At 42.1% G+C, this 24,859-nt stretch overlaps 1 protein-coding gene across 2 annotated transcripts in view; it reads right to left on the bottom strand.

Annotated features, from left to right (window-relative positions):
• Window positions 1-3,496: 3,496 nt before the first annotated feature.
• Window positions 3,497-24,859, bottom strand: part of STPG4 (sperm-tail PG-rich repeat containing 4) — a 466,093-nt gene continuing 444,730 nt past the window's right edge. The window contains exons 6-7 of one of the 2 annotated variants that reach the window (XM_085612746.1): window positions 19,710-19,817; window positions 3,497-3,802 (exon numbers count right to left, since the gene is read on the bottom strand). In XM_085612746.1, coding sequence (XP_085468872.1) covers window positions 3,686-3,802; window positions 19,710-19,817 — 225 coding nt within the window. In that variant the 3' untranslated portion in view covers window positions 3,497-3,685. The remainder of the gene's footprint in view (window positions 3,803-19,709; window positions 19,818-24,859) is intronic. The other variant, XM_085612745.1, reaches the window with a different exon arrangement.

Below are 24,859 nucleotides of genomic sequence, written 5' to 3'. Positions count from 1 at the left end.
AAGCAGCAACTATAGGAACATGCTCGACCAATAACCCACATTCAGCAGTTTTCAATGGACCCAAAGTAGGAAGTGCTATCACCAAAGCCAACTCTTTGGAATCCAATTTCTTAATACCCTCTCTATCCAGCAATGCACTCTCCACCCTTATAATTGATCAAGTAACCAATCTGTTTAATTAAATCAAATCAGGGTCACCATTTGACCCTTGCCATTCCAGAGATTTACAACTAGCCCCTGCTACAGTTCCTGGACACCTCTTAATGATCTTCAACCAAATGCTCCACCTCAGTTACTTCGCCAAAAGCTGAAAAAGTGCATCAATTCTTCCTCTTTAAAAAAAACAAATCTGGATACAGACAACCCCAACAACTACAGGCCAATCTCCTGACTTCCCTTTCCAACCAAGTTGATAGGGAAAGCCATAAACACCGAGCTTTCCCTATTCATCCAGGATCACAATCTACTGGATTCGTCTCAGTTTGGCTTCAGAAGCCAACACAGCACTGAGACAGCTTTGATTGCAGCTGCTGAATATATCAGAACCTTGGATAAGGGAAGGAACACCACCCTAGTTCTGTTAGATCTTTAGGCAGCGTTTGATACTGTCAGTCATGAACTTCTTATCAATCGCCTGTTCGAAATAGGCGTTAGAGGTACCAACCTCAAGCTCCTCTGGTCCTGTCTAACGTACAGAACACGGTTCATGGAATGTAACGGTCACAGATCTATGTCCTCTACTCTTCCCTGTGGGGTACCACAAGGGTCGGCGTTGAGTCCCACTCTTTTTAATCTGTCTGTTACCCCTTTAGCCTCTTTGATCAAAGGCCTTGGGTTCTCGGTTGTGTCCTATGCTGATGACACCCAAATTGTATTGTCAGTCACAAAAAACCCTGAAAGCACGGCAGAATTTTTCCACAACTGCATGTCACAGATTAGTTGTTGGATGTTTAACAATTTTCTTTAGCTTAACTCAGATAAAACAGAGGTGCTACTGTTTGGCAATCACCCATCATTTTGGTCCCCCAACTGGTGGCCTCAGGAAATGGGTGGGCTCCCATCTACTGTGCCTAAGGTGAAAAATCTTGGAATCCAATATGATGAAAAACTCTCCTTTGTGGGACACGCCAACGCCATCACCTTGTCACGCTTTTTCATTTTTAAACCACTCAGGAAGGTTTTTTCCTTCATCCTTCAAGACTTACAAGAAGCAGTGATTACTGCTCTGGTCTTATCAAAAATAGACTACTGTAATGGGCTTTTTCTAACTGCCTATAACAAAGCTCTAGACAAGCTCCAGATGGTCCAGAATGCAGCAACCAGATTACTTTTAGGAATACCGAAATATCAATCAGTCTCTAAGGCTCTCCATTCACTTCACTGGCTCCCGGTTAGAAAGCGGGTGATGTTCAAATCCTTATGCCTAGCCTTTAAGGCCCTTCATTTTGAGGGTCCTGAATCCATTAAACAACTATTTCAACAGTACATCCCGTCTAGGACCTTAAGATCCTCCTCTCAGGCTAATTTGGTTGTATCTAAATTCAGAAGAGGTACCTGGGCAGGCAAGAGCTTTGCAGTGGCCACTGCCAAACTCTGGAATTTGATGCCTCTGACACTAAAAACCTCAAAAAGTCTACTTACCTTTCACAGGGCTCTTAAAACCTGGCTGTTTAACAACTAGCTCAGGGTTGTCACTTACCTGGACCACACACTTTATTGTCCGGTGCCTTCTTATGCCTTCTTACCTTTGTTTACACCTCTGGAAGTCAGCACCTAGACACCCACAGGTAGTAGTGAGCTTTAGAAATCATAATTTCATTTTAGGAAGTATGGCACTGAGCCTTCCACTGCCCAGCATTCATGACCCTGGGGATGGTTTTCATACACTTCAACTAGAGCTGTGTTGATTTTTTGGTGGGCTTCGGGAGTATTTTGACTCATTGTGTTTCTGGATTCATAATTATGGCTAGACAGTCATGGTTAATGGTTAAAGCAAGATTTTCACTGAGATTATTACTGTTTGTCACTGGTTGTCAAAGCCCAGGGGTATGGCTTGTTTATTGTTAAGCTCAAATACATTTGTATTGTGGCAACGTCCTAAAATATTTTTTATTGGTTAACTGTTTATTCCCATTTAATGTCTCACATTAAATTACGTCTGTATATACTCTTGATAGTACGGTGATAGCTTGTGACAAAGCCAGTAGGATTGACTTTTTATAATTTCATACATAATGTTTGTTTTAGGCATACATGGGGGTACTGTAGTTTCAGGAATTAGGGTCTGCCGGTATGCAGACATGTAAAAGGGACCCATACCTATGTGGTCCAGTCTACATTTAGAGGGTTATTTTACCATAGTCACCTTTCCATATTGTGCCCCGATGTAGTTTGTGAGGCTCTTTAGAAGGTGTTACATTTTTCTTTTTACCTTGTACATATTTGTAATTAATTGTATGCGCCGTTTCTTGTTTGCCTGCATTACAGTGCATTTAATTTTATTGAAGCAACACTCATTTGACATTGATTTATTCAGTTGTATTTGTTGTTTTGCTGAGTTCTGAGTGCAAAGCACACAGCACTACCCCGAGGAGCCCTTTGACTGCTCTGCTTTGCTGCTCCTGAGAGTCAATAGCTCGGTTCCCAGTTTTGGGTCCGCAGTATAAGATGCCACAACACCAGAAGCAAAAGATTCCGTTTCTTTCAATTGAGACCCACTAAGGTTTTATTATCCTGGGACCCACAAACCATATTTCTCCCCATGCAAGTGAGAAACACGTCCTGGAGGAGAATTTGGGAAAACTTCAAACTCTGTGATGAGAAACTTCATCAACCTGAAAGGAGACGTTTGACATTTTTCCACCCCTATACTTATGGCATGCGTCTCATTCGTAATAAACAGAAACATTTATAGATGATTGGCTCACTCCTGGAATTTGTGATTACGTCACATGCCTGCGGAGCCCTGCCACTCTTGGAGAGTCCATTCTTATGCGAGACAGATACCATTGAGGTGGTGCCGACAAGTTGACTTGGAAATGAGGGGAACAAACCTGGTTGCTGCATCAGAGGTATCATTCAATATCTTTGCAGCCCATGACATCCTTCAGTTGGTCCATAGTTGTCCAGCGAGGTTGCGTTTGGTGATGACTTTCAGGATCATCCTACTCCAGGAAATGTATGAGTTACACACTTACATCTGAAGTAAGACACTGTTACACACCGAAAATGCTCTTGATTTAGCGCTCAGATTTCAGTTGTAAGTCACATCTAAGATATGACTAAACCTACATACTCACATGAAAAAAACTTTGTGAATGGGACCCTCAATAACATTTGTTTATATGGGGTAGAAAAGGACAATATTGAAACATGCAATCCATTAACCAGAAACCTATTCTGGTCCCGTTAGAACTCTGCGTCATCTAGAAAAAAGCAGGAAATGATTCTTCTAATATCAAAGCATTTGCATTTATTATACAAATTGTTTTCTCCCACTAAGCAATGCCTGCTTGCTTGCTATATTCCTTTACACTTTTCCTCAATTTTTCTTATATTAAACAATGTCAGCCCATAATGTAGCAATCCAAGTGTATTTTGAATTGACTGTTAATCCTAATAAGGTAAAACATATGAAAATATTAGAATATTAACTGATTTGTCTGAATCTCTAAGCCTTGGCTATTTATGGCTCAACGGAAGTTCGGAAAAAAAGACTGTGCACACGTCCCATTTTAGCAATCGTGGGTGGTTGCTTCGGTAGAAATCTTGTTGGTTCGTATGTTCCTGGTCCAGGTGTTTTCTGAAAACACAAAAATGCCACATAGAAGTTAAATATCTTAGTATCTTGAAAAATGAAGGCAGCAATCGATTAGTTTGTGCATAATTGAAACAACATGTTTAATTCTAAGCTCATAATCATGCAAAAACAGCCAGAGAAGGTAATATTGCTTTCTATTTTAAGAAGCTCTTAATATGACAGATTAGCCAACCAAAAGAACACACACACACAACGATGATTATTGAAATACTTGTATAAAATGTGCTTAGTAAACATTTATAACATTTAAAAAAAAAAAACATTCTTGTCCTAGTAAGGCTCTCTTTCAGCCACCATGAACTCGCCTCACCAGAATATCTTAATAACCAACCCCGAATGGTTTGGCTTGAGTGCTGTGCTCGATGGCGGCTCCCTTGTGACCTGCCATGCGCCGGCCCATCCGACCCCCGCTATGTTGCTGTTCCTCGGTGGATCTATCGTGCGGAAGCCTTCTGGTGCCTCAATGGAGACTTGGTAATGGGCGGAGACCCATGTGCATTTATTTTCCAACTACGGGACAGCCGCCGAAGTTTGCGGAGATTTGTTAACTACGCATTCCATGAAAAACATGGAATTCTGGCGAAAACCTCATTCCTCCACGTAGACGAGTCAGCTCCTATACTGCATTCACAAATGCTTTGATAAAACAACTTTACATGCAAAAAAGCATATAACCAATTCACAAAAGTGAACTTTGAAAATGAAAAATATCAGGCAATTGGAGAAGTGATGATTTTGGGGTCCCCCATAACCTAGGGGGAGGAGCAAACTGTGAGAAGGTGGCCTGATATATGCTGTCCACTAGTTCTAGTGGGCACCTTGTATCAGTCCAAACAACCCCTTATGGTGATAGGTTAAAGACAACCTTATATGAAAGCTATCCTAGTGGTAGCTATGGAGAGCAGCCTTCAGGCTAAGTCTTGAAGGAATGTAAAGTAGCTTGTTTTACCAGTCTATAATCTCTTGAATGATCAAATGAAAAGACAACCACACCAGGTATATATTTAAAATATATGTATTTAAGAAAACACACACCCCTCTAGTCTCTTTATGAGACTGGAGTTCGAAGTACTTTAGTTACAAGTGTTTAAGCATCAAAGCACAAATACACGTTTGGGCCCTAGGGGCGTACCAAACCAATCAAAATAGTTCTACAAAGAGCTGCAGTTCAACTAGTCGTTACTAGATGTCCCTCACGTGTCAAATGCAAAAGCATTGAAATTATCACATCAAGCTGCAGTTCGATTAGTCGTTGCTAGGTGCTTTTGCATTTGACTCATGAGGGACACCTAGTAACGACTAGTGGAACCGCAGCTTCATGAAAGGGTTTCAATGCTTTTGCATTTGACTCGTGAGGGACACCTAGTAACGACTAGTGGAACTGCAGCTTGATGTAATAATTTCAATGCTTTTGCATTTGACTCTTGAGGGACACCTAGTAACGACTAGTTGAACTGCAGCTCTTTGTAGAATTATTTTGATATTGGATACTATACTATTCACTGCCCACTGCTCATCTCGTTCCATAATGCTTTGCATGGCCTTTGGTTGGGTTTGTATTTTTGCCCATAACTGTGCTTGGGGTGGTCCTAAGAGGATGGGACCACCACCGAATCGTTCAGCAAGATGTGCTCTTTGTTTTCAAGTGCTTGAGTGCTGTGCTCGATGGCGGCTCCCTTGTGACCTGCCATGCGCCGGCCCATCCGACCCCCGCTATGTTGCTGTTCCTCGGTGGATCTATCGTGCGGAAGCCTTCTGGTGCCTCAATGGAGACTTGGTAATGGGCGGCGACCCATGTGCATTTATTTTCCAACTACGGGACAGCCGCCGAAGTTTGCGGAGATTTGTTAACTACGCATTCCATGAAAAACATGGAATTCTGGCGAAAACCTCATTCCTCCACGTAGACGAGTCAGCTCCTATACTGCATTCACAAATGCTTTGATAAAACAACTTTACATGCAAAAAAGCATATAACCAATTCACAAAAGTGAACTTTGAAAATGAAAAATATCAGGCAATTGGAGAAGTGATGATTTTGGGGTCCCCCATAACCTAGGGGGAGGAGCAAACTGTGAGAAGGTGGCCTGATATATGCTGTCCACTAGTTCTAGTGGGCACCTTGTATCAGTCCAAACAACCCCTTATGGTGATAGGTTAAAGACAACCTTATATGAAAGCTATCCTAGTGGTAGCTATGGAGAGCAGCCTTCAGGCTAAGTCTTGAAGGAATGTAAAGTAGCTTGTTTTACCAGTCTATAATCTCTTGAATGATCAAATGAAAAGACAACCACACCAGGTATATATTTAAAATATATGTATTTAAGATAACACACACCCCTCTAGTCTCTTTATGAGACTGGAGTTCGAAGTACTTTAGTTACAAGTGTTTAAGCATCAAAGCACAAATACACGTTTGGGCCCTAGGGGCGTACCAAACCAATCAAAATAATTCTACAAAGAGCTGCAGTTCAACTAGTCGTTACTAGATGTCCCTCACGTGTCAAATGCAAAAGCATTGAAATTATCACATCAAGCTGCAGTTCGATTAGTCGTTGCTAAGTGCTTTTGCATTTGACTCATGAGGGACACCTAGTAACGACTAGTTGAACTGCAGCTCTTTGTAGAATTATTTTGATATTGGATACTATACTATTCACTGCCCACTGCTCATCTCGTTCCATAATGCTTTGCATGGCCTTTGGTTGGGTTTGTATTTTTGCCCATAACTGTGCTTGGGGTGGTCCTAAGAGGATGGGACCACCACCGAATCGTTCAGCAAGATGTGCTCTTTGTTTTCAATGCATCTGCTTGGTTCTCTCCCTAGGTTAGGGAGGATCCCCAAATCATCACCTCTCTCACTGCTTGCTAAATTTTCATTTTCACTTTTGTGAAATGATTATATGCATTTTAGCATGTAAAGACAGAGATACTTGTTATTTTACCAAAAGTATATGAGGTTTCTGTTTAATTGGGAGTCCAACGGAATCACTGAGTTTTTGTTCAACTTCTTGGAATTCCGCATAGTAGTACTCCGCCAGTTACACCCACTCTTAATTTTAAGGGAGTCTTGAACTTCACAGTGGCCCAAAAACCTTGGTTGGGTCAGGGTGAGTCGGGGGACTCTCCCTGCTGCCTACCTCCCCCACTGATCTGATTAACTTTGTGCTCCCTTGTTTTTCACCTGCATGCAATCTTCAGCCCGATCCCTAAGCTGTGCTTGGGCCATGGATTCACAATTGGGCGCATACCTGACTCATTTCATGCTCATTACCTACAATGCGTTTCTACAATGGGCTAGCTATGCAAAGAATGTTTTGCTTTTTCAATGCCGAAGATTCATGGTCTATGCACATGACTTTCCTGCATGATGCCCAGCTCTTTTTGACTACCGTTGTCATTATCTAGCCTGCTCGCTAGGTCGGTACAAATGATGAAGTGTCTATGTTTATTACCAAATGTGTGCATGATCTGATTTGTGTCTCTCAGGAACTCCATTACATGGTGGGGCTCAAATGGTTACCGGTCGCTGACTTGACTCAGAGAGGTAAAGAAAGAGAGAGTTTCCCAGGTTTAGCCATGAACCCCGTGAGACGAGACGCTGTGCGCTCCAACCAGATACGTTCCTCCACTTGAATTATATCAACAGTGAGAGAACCATTGACCTCGTGTGAAGTAGCCCAAAAGACTTGTACCACACGGAATGACAGCTGGCAAGGATTTGGAATGATATAAACCCAAATCTCCGTTTCAACGGGTGTATGAAGCACTAACCGCCTTGCACGTATAAATCTAAATAAGAATTGATGAATCCTCATTAGAAGAAACTAGTGCAACAACAGGGATGAAGTGAATTGAGACACTCTCCCATGGCTATCTAGGACAATGAGTAAGAAGCCCTGTTTCTGTATTGATTTTAACCAATAGTGAGAGCTGTTTTTAATGTGTTGGTCCTGAAGAAGGTGTTGTACATTAGACATTACACCGAAACGCGTCGACAAGAGGACACAATTGTATTTGCTGTTTTTATACTTTCATCTTTATTGTATTGTCTATTTTATTTATAATGTTTTATTTTTGCTAAAGTTCATTATGTGCAATAATTATTATTGTTGATTAGAAGTGTTAAATATGAAATACTGTGAACGATATTTATGATTGTGATTATATGAATTTTATTTGCTGATGGTGATTGAAAGACATTGAATAGTCTTGGATACAATAGTGTAACACAGTTTGCAATAGAGGAATTTTGAATAAAATTATCATACTCTATCCCTATGGTGCTATAGTCTGTAGATTTCTTGTCTTTGGGTTCATAATACATTGTATATGACTGAATTTGTTGGAGAACTTGGAATAAATACAAAAGGGAAGCTTTTTATTTTTGACTCAGAGAGGGTAATTGGGCTTGTAGGTCTGGTCTCCACAAGGATTTCAACAGTGTTTGCCCTTCCATCTGTGTTCCACTGTTGCATTCTGCGCTTTGGTCTTCACATGTGAGGTCCTGCTTTCAGAACCACCTGCACTAAGAAGTTTAAGCTACGTTTGATTAAGACGTCATGTCCGATCCCAAAGATTCCAAGGATGAAGACCCTAAAAGGAAATTAAAACAGACTAAACAGGAACCCCCACTCCCAGAATCCTGTATTAAGGATAAATCTGAGGATTCTAAAACAATGGAAGCCATCTCGAAAAAACCTTAAAGCTGTACATGACATTGCACAAAGTATCAAGACAAACACCCGATCTTCTTCAAGTGGAGATGGCAGCTATCAGGAGGGACCTTAAAGGATTTAAAATTCAACTCAACCATGGAGAAACTAGAATAAACAAGGTGGAGTATCGTTCTGCGGCCCATGATAAACAGCTACAGAGATCTGATCAGGTAATTTCCTCCCTCAAACGGGACAACACCACTATGGAAGACCGCAGAAGGCATGGTATCCTCAGGATATTTGGGCTTTCTGAGGGCGCAGAGGAGAAAGCCCCTTCCATGGCAGAGTTCTTAGAGTCCCTGATCCCGGTCACTCTACAAATAAATCCCCTTTCAAAGAGACTTTGAAATCGAGCATGCCCACCAGATTCCTCTCTTCCAATGTAAAAAACTCTACAACTCCACGTCCGGTACTTTTTAAGCCTCTGCGTCAACTGCATGCGGAAAGCATTCTGGCTCATGTGAGGAAATCTAGGGGGTCACCTGGCAAGGGAATAAGATCTTCAGTTCTCAAGACTGCGGGAAATACAGTTAATAGGAGGAAGGGTTTTTTTGCCCTAAGAAAGAGACTCGCTGAAAGAGCCATCTCAAACTCATTAACCGGTCCCTCAAGATTTAAAATCGTATTCAGAGGTAGAACAAAAATCATTGATGAACCTGCGAATCTCACAACCTTCTTGGACAGTAGATCTTAAACGTATATGGATGAAGATGGTGCTACAGGTTTCTCTAATTTCTCCACCACTTGAATCTTTCGGGGCTGTAGTTGATGTGACCTTTCTGCATTCAGGCGGTATGAGTCATGTATATCTACTGGTACTGTGACCCCACTACCTCTGATTCATGGCAGAGCTCTGATTATCACCCGGAGTGCCGATAATTGCATATCTTCTTACGCAAACTGTTTTGTGTGACTTATTGATGCTTGGCTCAGATCTTGGTCATTTTATATTGTTTGTGCGATGTGCCTCACAAAAGTCTTACATTTAACCTTATTTTTATGTTGTTTTACAAAAGCCTCAAGACATAATCATTTGGCATTCACCCTAGTTTTGTTTTTTTCTAATTCGTATAGAGCAGGAGTTTAAGTTGGGGATGCTGGATTTTCTTGAGGTTTCCTTTTTTGGTATCAATGTAATAGTGTTGTTTGTTCTTTGTCTTTGCCTCATTACAAGTTGTATTTTCATACTCTCTAGATTGTCACCCTTTCTTTTTGGACCAGATGTTTGGTAACAGTTAGTCATCTTCATGTTGTTGTTAGGATTGTATATGGCCGTACACGTATTTGTTCTCTATCTGTGTTCTTTCGTGAATTCTCATTGTAATTTGTTTGCTTAGTATTTGTATCACTTGATCAGGAGTATCATCTTGCTAGCGTCTTCTGACTGTTCACATTTGGTTGGCACCGTTATCATATTTCAAGGGATTGTTCTGATCAGTATGTTGCTGGCGCGGGAGCTTCCTCACGCTCTGTCCGCATACAGATGTTCCCAAAACCTCTTAAGTTTACACTTTGTCCATTGGTACTTTTCCTCTTTTTTTGCTGACAGGATTCTTGGTTTTGCTTTAGCTTCAGTTCTTTTTTCACTCCTCTTTTCCCTCTCTTTTCTCCTCATTACCCCTTCCCGTGAGCCATGGGGCACACCCCACTAAACCCAGAATATTTTACTTTGTGACCCTTTGTTTCAGGCATTTGTATTCCGGTTTATGTTATAATCCACCACTCTGCTCCAAGATGCCTGATCTGAAAGTAATCCCTCTCAACGGTAAAGGATTAAATCGTCCAATACAATGTAGGAAAATACTAGACTATTGCACTGGTCTCAAAGGAGATATAATCTTCCTTCAAGAAACTAAATTTGGTCAGAAAGATGCTCTTTCCGTTCACTCTAGCCCGTTCTCCGACTTGGCCTGTTTCCCTGCAATCTCAAAAAGGAATGGTGTGATTACATACATTTTAAAATGATCTGGTCTCTCCATAATTGCAGTGGAGCAGGACGACGAGGGCCAGGGCCGGACTTGGAACCGAAACAAGCCCTGACAAACAGCTGTGCCGGCCCCCCTGCGACGGGGTGAGGCCGAGCTGTTTGCTAGTGCTAGTTTCAGATGATTTAGTAACAGTGGGCTGATATTACTGGCCCCCGGTCACAAAAATGGCCCCCAGGGGCCTAAAACCGGCCACCACCCTGGCAGGCCACCGGTGAAACGCCCGGTGCCCGCTACGGACAGTGTGACCCTGACAAGGGCAGGTGGTCTATAGCCAGACTCTCAAATAATCATGCCATTAATTTATATGCCCCCAATTGTGATGATCCTCAATTTTGGCAAATAATTAATTCCAATCTTACCTCCTTCAACAATCGGTGCCTATTCTTCTGCCTATTCTTCTTAGTGGAGACTTCAACGTACCATGGATATAATTCTTGACAATCAGTGTTTCAATATAGATTTCCTAAAGCACATAGAGCCATGCTCAATTTATGCATGACCCATAAACTATTCGACATCGGGCGCCTACAGAAACCCACAGGCAGTGATTTTGCATTTTTTTCTCTACCCCTCAAAATTCCTTTTCTAGGATTGATTTTATTCTGCTTAGTGTTGGCCTCTCTCAGGATACCCTCAACTCCTCAATAGAGACCATTTTAGTCTCCGACCATGCAGACACTACTGTCTCCTTTAAATTCTGACCCACGCATCACGAAAGGGGCACTTGGAGTATGAACAAAGAGCTCCTAGACTCTGAAGAGGACAGACTATGGCTGGATAAAGAAATCTAACAATTCTTAGAGGGAAATACTGGATCGGTTTCTTCTCCAGTGGTCTTATGGGGCACCCTGAAATGCACACTAGGGGCTTCTGCATCAGCCAGACGGCTAACAATCAGCCGCGACCCGTGGAGGGAGTTCCGTGGGGCAGAAAGACGGGGGGAGGGGCAGGGTGGAGGGTACTAAAAACAGGCATATGGATAATTGGAGGTAAGTAAACACTAAATAAATAAAACAAATTTCGTAGCGTGCGCTGCATCGCATTTTGCGATGTAGGGCACGCAACAACATTCGTTTTATTTATTTAATTGTTTACTTACCGCCAATTATCCATATTCAGGTTTTTAGTACCCCACACCCTGCCCCTCCCCCACCCCACCCCGCCCCGCCTTTCGGCCCCACAGAACTCACTCCACGGGCCGCGGCTGTTAACAATAATAAGGACATAAAAACTTCTTTGCTCAATCTGGATAATGCAATTAAAAGAAGAGATTAAGAGACTCAATTATGAATGTATCTCCATTATCAGTAAAAGAGCACACTTGGCAGTACAGGACCAAAAGAGTAAGAAACATTTCTATTAAAACAAAGCCAGCAAATCCCTAGAAACCTATTTGAAATTTAAAAACAATAGCTCTATCATAGAAGCAATTAAAGATCCCCAAGGCATTACTAAGACTAAAAAACCCAGATATTTCAAAGATCTTTAAAAAAAAATGTATCCTCTCTTTATACCCCAAAGATTGTCGCCACACAAGATGCCTGTGAGTATTTTCTCAAACATATACTCACGAAATCTCTCTCGGATACAGAGAACATACCCCTAAACAAGGAGAATGAGTCCAGTGAGATTGTTCAAGCAATTAAACTCATCCCCGGGGGTAAGGCTCCTGGACCGGATAGACTTTGTTTGAGTTCTACACGTTCCTTTCTGATTCGATCTTGCCGCCCATGGAATCATTGTTTCATAATTTTGCCCGATCCGGTAAAGTATCTGTCTCAACAGCTGAGACTAACATAGATGTTCTCCCCAAGGAGGGGAAGGACCCCATTGATGCTAAGAACTATAGACCCATTTCCTTCCTGAATGTAGAGCCAAAAATCCTAGCAAAACATCTGGACTCTCTGATCTCTAAACTAATTCATCAATCACAGTCCAGGTTTGTTAAGGGCAGACTAGCATGTGATAATACTTGTCTTTTTTGCCACATAAACAAGAAAGCCGCCTTTCCTTTATCTCCGGCCAGCATAGCTATTTCATTAAATGCAGAAAAAAGGCTTTTGACAAAGTGTACTGGCCATTTCTAGAGATGTCGCCGCACTGTTATAATTTGGGTGAATCCTTTTTCTCAATGGTTATGTGTCCTTATACGCTGCTCCCATTGGTGAATAAGAAGTATTGAGGCACTCTCTTTCCCCTTCCATCTACATCAAGGTGCTTGTCAGGGTTTCCTCTTTCTTCCCTTTTGTTCCTTCTTACCATAGACTCTCTGCTGGTCCTGATTAATGAGTCCCCTGATATCAAAGGTGTGACTTTTGGACCACAAACATATAAAACGGCTGCCTACGTAGATGTGATCCTACTTTTGTCAGAGAACCCTGGCATTATGTTTCCAAGCGAATTTCCCTGATTCAATATTTCGCGGAATTCTCGGACTACACTTTAAATAGAGACAAGATGGAGGTTATGCCCCTTGATGTCCATAGTCACTCTTCTTGTATTGGACAGTCTGGTTTTCCCTGGAAACCAAAAATTATTAACTATCTTGGTATCTGGATTTCGAGTAATCTTTCAGAGTCATTAGATGTCAATGAGCAAAAGACCTTAGATAAAATTAAGGATCTTCTATCCCCTTTGTCCCTAAAATTTATACCCTGTTGGGGATGATTGGAAACTTTGAAAATGATGATTACTCCACTTGTGAATTTTTGGGCCATGATGTTTCCTGTACGTTTATCTCCAAATTTCTTTTCCACTGTTGATAAAAGAAATTGAGCTTTCTGTTGAACACTAAAAAAAACCAGAATGAGCCTTAGGAAGCTCAGACTGCCACATCTGATGGGAGGATGGGGTCTTCCCAATTGTTTTGATTACCAAACGGCCTTCCTTGTACCACTTGGTGCATGCTGGCTTGATTCTCAGCCCACTATAGCAATTCCCTGACTCTTGATAGGATGCCACCTTATATCTCCATACTCCCTGCTAGCGCTAACAAAGATCACTCCGACGCTACCTCACTCCACCCGTATCTGTCTTCACACGGTTCGCACTCTCAAATGGCTAAATCTTCAACCCCATCCTATCTAAATCCTCTGCCCTTTCTCTATGTAATAACCCAAAAACAATAACCACAGTCTCAGCTGAAGTGGGCTCTGTTTGGGCCGCTAGAGGCATCAACCAGCCAAGTGACCTGTTGGAGGACGGTGTCCCCCTATCCTTTGCCTCAATCCAGGGGAAATACTCCTTGTACAACAAGGACTTCTGCAGATTTCTAAAATATCTAAGTGAAACCATTTAAATTAGATACACTGCCCCCATCAAGTCTCCTCCCTTTTATTCAACAAATGAGCAGAGAAGTTCATGTAGCGTACAAAATATACAAAGTTCTACATAGTTGTAATTGTAATTGTAAAATATTTATAGAGCGCATGGTTACCAAAGGCATCCCCGCACTAGAGGCCAAAAGCTAATGAATAATATCGATTTATGGAAACAAGAAAGTTTTTAAGCATTTCCGAAAGCCCAGATGGTTAGTTACACATCGAATATCTAGGGGAAGCGAATTCCAAAGCCTGGCTGCATTATAAGAAAAGGAGCGGCCCCCAGCACGTACTTTCCTAATTCTGGGAACAACTGCAAGCCACTTGTTGCCTGAACGAAGGTGTCTGACCGGGTGATAAAAGGAAGCAAGGGAACAAATAATAGAAGGGCCAGAACCTGATAGAATCTTATGTAAAATGCAGAGAGCCTTAAACTGTACTCTCTGCTGCATGGGCAGCCAATGCAAAGTAGTCAGTGCTTGCCGTGCTGACTGTCGCTTAGGAATGTTCAGGAGTTGGTGTGCCGCACAATTCTGAACAACTTGCAATGTCTTGACCATGGAGCAAGGTGTTCCTAGGTAAAGAACATTGGTATAATCGAGCCTTGATAAAATATGGGCCTGAATCACCACTTTCCTTGCACTAAAAGGGAGGAGAGGAATAATTTTCCGTGTCATCCTCAGTAATCCATAGCAGCTGCCAGCAACCTTCCTTGCTTGTTCCCCAAAATCAAGGTTACGATCTAGCCACACCACCAAGCTTTTAATATGATCTTGGGGGGGCCGAAGCAGTTTGGCCAGGATGATATTAGATTAGGTACAGTAGAATTACCCAGAAACATCAGCTCTGTTTTGGATCCGTTCAGCTTCAAGAAAGAACCATCCATCCACGCTGAAATTCCTTCCAAAGACAGAGCGAGGTCCGCGGTAGAATTATTCAGCTGATTAAAAGAAATGATCAGCTGCGTATCATCGGCATAAGTAACTATTTGAATGCCGAAAGGTTCCACAACACCTGCCAAGGGGCTCATGTATACATTAAAAAGCGTAGGGGACAGGGAGGATCCCTGAGGGACCCCACACCGAAGTGCCTGAGGATCAGAAATACAGTCTTCATAAAACACTCGAAAAGACCGGTCCTCCAGGAATGAATGAATCCATTTAAGAGCCGTATTAGTCACTCCTACCTATTTGAGCCTGTGGATAAGCAACTGATGGTCGACTGTATCGAAGGCTGCGCTGAGATCTAAAAGAATAATAGCAGCGCAGCCTCCGTTGTCTAAAAATTTTCTAGTAGCCTCAACTACAGTCAAAAGGGCAGTGTCTGAACCCTGCAAAGGTCTAAAACCGGTTTGGGACGCATGAAAACAATTATTGGTTTCCAGAAACCTAGACAAAACACTGTTTACGTGTTTTGCAGCGATTTTGCTGATCCCTGGTAACAGGGAGATAGGGCGATAATTTCCCCATACCTCCGGGTCCAGGTTTTTTTTTTTAACAATGCTTTCACCATAGCTTGCTCCCAGGAAAGGGGAACTATGCCTTTCTGAAATGATGCATTAATCATACCCAAGATAACACTAGCCACTGTGTCGAAAACTCGATTTAAAATAAGGGGCAAAACTGTATCTTTAGGGGAGCCTGATTTCAACTGGCCAAGTATACCTTGAAGTGAAGAGTGGTCCAGGATGGAAAAGGCAGTTAAAGTACAATTATCAGTGCATCCTATGTTATCAAATGAGGGAGCGTCGATAAAAACTGCTTGGTGAAAAGATGTATAAATCTCTTGAATTTTATTAGAAAAAAGAGGCTAACTGATTACAACGTGATAACATGTCCTCACACAAAATGGGTGAGGGAGGGGGTTTAATAAGAGATTTTACTATACGCAATATTTCATGGGAAGAATTAGAGGCTGACAGTATTTGATTTTCATAATGAAGAGATTGAACATGCTTAATTTCTTCCTTATACTTTCTAATGTTCTCCCTATAATTTGCTTTGTTAATAATGGAGTAATCCTTTCTCCATTTTCTTTCGGATCGCTTACAAGCCTGCTTAAGTTTACGTAGTTTAGGAGTGTACCAATCTTTTTTATTCGCTCCATTTTTATCCTTGATACATTTCTTTGGGAGAACTATATCCAAAGAGGAGCTCAACCAATTTCAAAATTGAGACTTGCAGTGGTTGGATTAGACTCCGGTGCCGGTCTAGTATCATTAAGTATTGATACCCAACGCTCTAGTGGGAGTTGTGACCATGGACGAAGCATTTTAGTAGATGTAGTTACTGATCTACTACTTGCCTGTTGAGTCATAGGGCATTCGTTTCATTTTATTCACCCATTTAAAAGTGGTAGTCTTAATATATTCAAACTCTAAATATACCCCCTCCCATTCGGGACTCCTGGTGGCCACTTATATCAAACAACCTTCTCAGTAATAAATGGATTCCCTCTCTATCTGAGACACCTTTTTTCACTGCACATTTCCTATCATGGACACCATCCAGAATGTTGAAGCTGAACCTAATCTATTCTGATCTTTGTTGGTTCTATAACGAAGCTACTGGTACTCTAGATCATATGTTCCTAACAAGAAAACACCTTTCTACTTATTGAATTGAGGTTCATGATCGACTCACCAATGTTTTTGACGTTTTGTTTCCTCAAACTGTCTCTCTTATTATGCTGGGCCCACATGTACAAAACCTCTTTACCTGAAAATATATGGTATTATTGGACCCACTGTTAATGTTGAATGAAACATACATTCATGATATTCTACACACCTCGTTTGCCCCATCAAGACATTCCACATTGAATATCAAATGATGTGGCTGTGCACATGTTCAATGATAGCAAACCCATGTCATTGACTCCAGGCAAAAAGGTCAGAAAGAGCTTTACTCTACTACTACTGTAAACCTTACAAATTAAGTTAAAAGCAGTAATCGCTGAAAGATGCCATACAATAACACACTAAGCTCACCCCTTTTGATGCTCACCAGCTTCATCACTGGAAGGTGGGTGCTCCCCATTGAACACATTATTTACTCACCATCTGCCAGCGATGCTTTTGATTGTTGGAGTGCTTCAAAGGATGCAGGAATTTATAACAAGGAAGGGATCCTTTCAATGCTCAGAATAATTGTGCGTCTTACATAATTCGCCGAAATGCTAAACCTAATATCGGTAGACCTTGTGAAGCCCCTATGACACCTATGTACAAAGAACATCTATGACACCATCATAGAAATGATGAACTACATTCCAAGATTACAGCAATAAATCTAAAGCTGAAGATGACATCTAAGGATGAACTTGAGTACATCATAATCAACTTCACTTGCAGTGAAGCATGCCTACAACGCCCAGGCAATCTCTTGCATATCAAACCGTGAGACCACATCACACCTGCCTTGAAAGCTCTGCATTGGTTACGAGTTGCCAGAAAATCCACGTTTAAGCTACTTTGTATCACCCACAAAGCAATACATGGAATGGGACCGCTCTTCATCAGGAATAAAATCACCAAACACATTCAACAAAGGAACCTCTGCTCTAAAGGGGCATCTCACCTCAAAATCCCAAGATACAAGAAAAAAAACATGGGTGGCACATCCTTCTCTGTTCAAGCAGCCAATCTTTGGAACTCTTTATGCCCCAACATAAGATCCACCGACAACCACCTTATCTTCAGAAAACTACTCAAGAATTGGTTCTTCCCCACATAAGCACCATACGCAAACAGAAATTTACAGCATATCCCTATGTATATAAGCATTTATTTTCACTGTAGATATGTACCTATCTTTGTGTATTGCTTTGTATAAACACAATAATTATGTTGATTAAAAAAAAATCATCTTTGGTCTACATGTACTTGCTTCCATTGTGCATCTATGTACCTCCATGTACTTGGATCTGTGTGTCTGTTACTTTTCTCCTGAAAAAGCATATCCAATGCACTACCCTATTTCTCATCCTATACCTCTATCAATATCTTTAATTTACAAATACTTACCTCCTTTAGTCATCTATATACTTTCAATGTACTTATGGATCTATATATTTATCACTTTCTTCTAATCTGGCATTTCCAATGCACTGCCCTATTTCTCAGCCTATACTTCTCTCAATATATCTTCTAGCACGACTTTCTGACTCATCTCAAACTACTTTCTACTACTCTTTCCAATGCACTACCCTATCTCTCACCCTATACATCTACTCTCTCATTTATCCCAAACCCCACTACTATGATCCCCAAAATAACCCTTTCTAGACACTCTCCTACTCTACCCCTCCTTGCATCATCTGACACCTCTTTTACTATACCGATCCCCCAAAATAAACCTCTCTATACTCTTTCCTCTGACTCTTCCCCTCCAAAAACCATTTTACTCAACCAAAGGCCTCCTCCTACTGCTATGACCGAAAAAAAAAGAAAACATCCTTCACTCTTCTATCCCTCCACCATCCTTTTCAATCAAAATAACAGACTAACAAATACACTACTCAAATTAATTTCATGTTTCACCATACTAATTCAACACTAATTCTTATGGGTTCCAGAGTAGCATGCTACTTTCCAAAGAAGCGCTTCAAAACCCCATCTGGAGCAGCAAGCGCTATATAAATTCAAACATTTTTCCCTCTTCTATCCCGCCACCTACCCTTCTCTATCCAAATAACTGAATTAACATATCCACCACTCAAATAACTTCATATTTCACTAGACTAATTTTCAACACTAATCCTTTTTGGGTTCCAGAGTGGCGTGCTACTCCCCAGAAAAGCACTTCAACACCCATCAAGGGTAACAGGTGCTATATGAAGGCAATCCTTTATTGCCCTTCTATCCCGTCGCTATCATTCTCACTCCAAATGACTGACTAATATCCACCACTCAAATTACTTTCATATTTCACCATACTAATGCACCATTAATCCTTTATAGGGTTTCCGGAGTAGCGTGCTTCAATACCCCATCAGGGTAACAAGCGCTATATAAATACAAACCTTTTTTCCTCTTCTATCCTTCTGCTATCCTTCTGAATCCAAATAACTGACTAACCTATCCACCACTTAAAATGTACTTGCATGTTTCACTATACTGATTCAACACTAATCCTCTATGGGACCCGGAGTAGCGTGCTACCCGCCAAAAAAAGCGCTTCGACGCCTCGCCAGGGGTAATAAGCGCTATACAAATGCAATTACAATACAATACAATACAATACGTGTGCTCTGGTTCAGGTATTATTTCAGAGGCCATGGAGTTGAAGTTTGAATTTGGGCATCTCCTCTGATGCTCTAAAGAAAGAATTACTAAGGGCCTGGTTTATATCTTGGCAGATGGGATAGTCCGTCACTAATGTAACGGATATCCTATCTGCCGTATTACAAGTGCCATAGGATATCATGCGCTTGTAATATGCCAATGGGATATTTGTCCGCCTAGATAAAAATCAGGCCCGAAGTCTGATTTAAGAAACGTTAAAGAAATATGGGCTTATCTGCCTCCACCATGCCATGAAAAGAGACAATTTTAAACAGGAAATGTGGGGCAGGAAGGTGGATAGTGGGGCAAAATTAAAGAGCAACACTGTACCTTCAAATGGCTTGGACCATCAGATTTTTTAACTGAATTATCCCATTTGGGGTCACAAAAACATAGTGGTCTCACTAAAAAGAAACTCTTTTTGCCGGTTCTGAGACCTTTACACAGGGGACTGAATAGAACTTTCTAAAAGTGTGCAACAATATCGTTTTCGGCAATTGAAAGCAGTAATTCAGTATGATGGACTTTCATTATTATGATACAATAGCTCTGCATTTTTCTTTTTTTTAAACAACTTACTGAATGCAGCTCTTTGAATCTAGGAACTCTTGACTTGAAACACGATGAAATAGCACAACGAGGATCAACCTTTTTTACTTCATAATGACCTGGTCCTGGTCCGTCTTTCTAAAACGACAAAACTTGGCAAATCAGATTTGTAGGTGGAGGGCTGTTAAAAATAATCAATTTAATGGCAAAATAAGGAATTACGTATTCAGGTAAATAAAATGGTAGCGCTTTAACAGTGCTTAGTTTGGAAAAGTATGAGTGCCGAGTCCTAACTTTTTCCTCAGTATGGTATCCTAGTCACCGGTTCCTAGGTGACTGGATTCCTACTGGTTCCAGAATGTTGGTGGTTCGGGAGCAGTTACAGAGATTGAAGCTGGCATGATGTTGCACCTGCCTGTTCTACTACATTAAAACTTTTTCTGCACTATAACCTGCCTCTGTGGTTCCTACAAATTGGCGACGAGCGAGGGATGACGACCTACCACTACTGCTAACCCAACCACGTGTCCTCCTTCCAAAGAGAACAGGAAGAGGGAACAAATAATTTTGACCTTGTTCTGAAAAAAAAGAAGAAAACTCAACTTACCCGTTGGAGCAACGTCCCCCTGAACGTTGAGTTAGGTTCCGGAGCTGCATATCGGCCAGAAATGAAAGATATTCGTCGGGGGAGTGTGTGACCATTGTTGCGCTCGAGACAGCCTGCGCGAGTCAAGACAGAGACTCGAACGCTCAAAGCAACCTGCGTGTCAAGGCTGAGACTCGCATACCTACTCATGCCTGCTGTAGCTTGCGCTGAACTCTGAACCTACGTCGTAACATCATCGTGTACATACATGACGTGCCGCTATTTTGGAAAAATCTTCTATACTGGATGAAACAGTGAGAAACACCACTCACTGCAACACAGTTTGCGTGTATCCTGGACTCACGGTGACACGCACACCACAAGAACAGCGCTCTGTGTGCTATACAGTGGCCACGTCAGAAGCAGTCACGGTGAAGCTCACACCAAATGAACAGCGCTCATTTTAACTTACACAATTCTAGTCACACGGTGATGCGCACACCATTGTAGCACTCATTTACTTCCTGTGCATCTGTACCTATATTCAAATCACAGACAGCAATTTAACTCATTTAAAGCAAGAAAGTGCATTTAAAGAGTACCAGTGTAAAGTTATCGTAAATTTCAAGATGAGTTCACAAAGTTGTGGACTTACTCCTCCTGTTCTCTTTCTGGCTCATCCAAGAGAACCTATTTTAAAGTGGCCAGAATGGAAGGATTATTTTTCAAATTACAGTTCTACATTGGAAGAGGAAAGTGAAGATGAATTCTCACCTTCCAGGAAGAAAAAACGACTTTTACACAGTTTAGGGCCAGAAGGGTTACATGTTTATTATCAGATTGAGAAAAAAGTCAGAGCTAGCAGCACCAATGTTTTCTTGGAAGCTTTGGATGACTTAGATACGCATTATCACCCCACTGTTTGCATGGGTATAGACAGATATACAATTTTCCAATGGAAGCAGGCAAACACTGTAGACGATTACGTAGCTGCCCTGAAGAAGCTAGTCATTACATGCAAATTTGGATCACTACACAATGACTTTATTACTTACTTTATTGCTTACTATCAGTCAAGTACTGGGGAAGTTCTGCAAAACATAGATTAGACTAGTACTCCCACGCAATCAAATTGTAGAGCCCCTGAATATCTGTCACATTACAAAGCTCATCGTCTAGCATAATTATTTTTTCCGCCATTGCCTACTTGAGCCTTTCCAGTTCTGTTGCATCCCTCCTTGCTTCCCGCTTGTCCTCCAGCTCCTCTGCAGACAAGCCACTGCTGCCTGACCTGGGAGGGGCCCCAAAAGCACATAAACCCTTGGAATAGGCTCCTCCTCATCCATGCCAAGATCTCCAAATTGCTCACTCGCATGTCTGGCTGCTACCTAAGCCCTCAGTGCCTTTTGTAGCTCCTCTTTCCTGGTGAGGCCTCTGATTTGGACTTTAAGGTTTTTGCAAATAGACTTCAACTCTTTTACATTGTAGGTTTTCAACCTTTCCTCCACAATGGCTACTTCAAGGGATGCAACTGATGATGCAATTCACTCAGGCATGATGCAACAGAAAGTTCAGGTTTCCAACAATGGCAGGATCAAAAATAGACCAAAAAGAAACAGTATGTGGTAAGTAATGGTCTTTGACAATTCACAAAAGAGAAGCAGTTGCACACCTTTTTATATGTCCATTAGTCATGTTTCTCCATTTATTCCTGTTTGCGTGCAGACTGGGTAAAACGTGCCTCGCCTCCTTGCACATGCGAAAACTCAAGAAACAGTTTGCAGCTACATGGTGCTGCAAGCCCAACCGCACAGCTTTGCTTTAAAGAGTCAACTTACAACTTGTTCATTTTCATCATGTTTATTCCACATTATTCCAATTTAATCCAATTTAACTTTCTTAATCACGATGACGCTGTCCAAAGGCTCATTTGCTTCACATTTATGCTATTTTTATGCCCTTCGTCAGGGAAAGCTGTTTGAATCTAAAAATAACATAAAAACCCATGTTAATCTTCTGTTTTTCATCACTATCATGATTTCACTTGTATACATTCAGCCATGGTGCAATCGATACAGGTTTAGCATCGTGGATGGAGTGGGGGAGGTCTCCGCTTGCGGTAAACTCTTGCGATGTCATTATATCATGAAAATACAGAGGAAATGTTTGTTTTGTCATTTTTGAAATTATTTTGTTTTTTAATTTTTTGAAACCATTTAGTGGGAATTAGGCAGTGTTATGTTCAATGTATCGATTGCACCATGGCTGAATGTATACAAGTGAAATCATGACCTGACGAAGGGCATAAAAATAGCCCGAAATGCATTGGTAATGGGATTTTAAGCTGCAAATATTAATTAGAGTCCATACGTGATGTGGTAAGAGGCCTGGATGGGCACAACTGCCTCATGTAAGTAATGGCCTGCCATACGGTAGTAGTGTACACCAATTACTGTAGGTCAAGTGCAAACGCATGTCCTATCCTCACCGCTGACAACCAATGTTAGAAATGGGGGTCTCTAGTTGGCAAGTTGTTACCCTGTCCAAGTAGGGACCCTTCTTCCTAGTCAGGATAAGGGGAATACACTCCTAAAATAACCCTTGCTCACCCCCTTGCTAGTTTGGCACAAGCAGTCAGGCTTATATCAGAGGTAGTGTGTAAAGCATTTGCACATAACCAACAGTAATACAGTGAAAAGACTACAAAAGGGCCCCACACCAGTTTTAGAAAAATATTCAATATTTTATCTGTGCAAAACAAGACCAAAAATGATAAACATCCACCATTCAGTTCTTAGAATTATCAATAAGCAAAAATAGACTTAAAATACAGTTCCTTGAAGTCAATATCTCCGTCTGGGGCTATCACAGCGTCGTGAACAACAAATCCAAACAGCTGTGGCTGACAGCGGCATCGCAGGCCAGCTACGGTGTCGGGAAGACCCACAAAACAGTACCTTCAGAAACGCAGGGTATCGGCGACTTCTCATTGAGCTCCGAAAAGCCGGCGTCGGCAGGTGCCGGTTCCGTAGGTCGGTGCAGGAGTCGTAGGGCCCTTGAAGTCACACACATTGCAGATTGAACTTCTCACGATTGAAGTCGGAATCGCTGGCATTGGCAGGCATCGGGGATGCGGTGCAAAATGCAGTGGTACGGCGTGCAGTGCACTCAGGTCACAGCGCAGGCAGCGGCTCGGTGATGGTCCTCTAGTGGCATCAGTGAGACCAGGGCTGCAGTGCGAAGTAATGCGGTGCTCTTCACGGTGCTGGCAGGTCACTATGCAAGCAACGTCGTCGTCATTGCTGAAGCGCTGTCGTCGGCTGGTGAACTGGAGTCGATGGCACCAGCGTTAGTAGGCCAAGGCTTCAGTGCGGGATGAGGATGAATAGTCGTGTAACTTACGAGCAGTGCACTCGAACCACGGTGCAAGCAGCGCCATCGATGTCGGCGTGGAGCGGCAGCATCAGGGACACCAGGGTGGCATTGTGAAGTGAAGCAGTACGAAGTGCGGTACCCACAGGTCATGGTGCAAGCAGCGGCTTGGTGGTGGCATCGAACGGCATCGTCCATGAGTTCAGGGTTGCGGTGCGAAGTGCAGCGGTGCCCTCTGAACGGCCTTCAGGACACGGAGCTGGCAGCAGCCGTTGACAGCGCTGGGTTGCTTTTTCTTCTGTTGCAGCACAAAACACACAGTCCCCAGTGCTGATAGCAGATGAACTAGAAGTTTTTGCTGTTCTTGAGACTTCTTGAACAGGGGGAAAGCTCTTCCTCAAGCCCTTGGGTTAACTCAAATAAAGAAGTTGCAGTAAGTTCAGTCCAGTCCTTTCTCTGCCCAAGACAGAAGTGGCCACTTCAGGCCAACACAGCAAAGTACACACCAAAGTAGTAATTCCTCCTCACAGCTCCTCCAGTGCTTCTTCTTGGCAGGTTCTTGGTCCAAAAGAGTTCCAAAGTTCTTGGGTCTGGGCCCCAATATTTATACCACATTTCCCTTTGTTCTCTTATGGCAGAGAATGTCTGTGGTCAGTCCAAACCAGTTCTGTCCTCTCTGGCCCAGCTTCCTGGCAGGAGGTGAAGACAGCATTGTCCAAGGCAGACCAGGCCTATTCAGGTGCAAGAAAATTTCCTACCACCACTCTAAATGCAGCCCAGATCTATTCAGCCCAACCCTGACTCATCCAGTAGAGGCAGGACACACCTCCGCCCCCCAGTAGCAGTCTGAAGAGAATGCACAATCCCAGCACCTGTCACTCCAAAGCCAGACAGTCAATCCACAACCCAGCAGAGGCACATAGGATTGCTAGGCAAGAAAATTCCCACTTTCTAAAAGGGATATTTTCAAACACACAACATAAAAATCATCTTTACTAAAAGTGAATTTTTACATTCTGAGTTCAGCCATACTAAACTCCATTTCTCTACCTTGTCCCAATGGGAAGTTATACTTACTTGTGAGATGTTACGAAGTATCTCCCATTCTATCCTATGGAACAGATACCCTTTCAATAGTGAACAACACTGTATTTCACTATCAGGACATGTCTCAACACCAGTAAATGTCCTACCTTTCACATACACTGCATTTTATTTGGCC

This window comes from Triturus cristatus, chromosome 6, assembly GCF_964204655.1.
Source record: "Triturus cristatus chromosome 6, aTriCri1.1, whole genome shotgun sequence".
Classification (NCBI taxonomy): Eukaryota; Metazoa; Chordata; class Amphibia; order Caudata; family Salamandridae; genus Triturus; species Triturus cristatus.
This window is presented reverse-complemented; position numbering and strand designations above follow the sequence as displayed.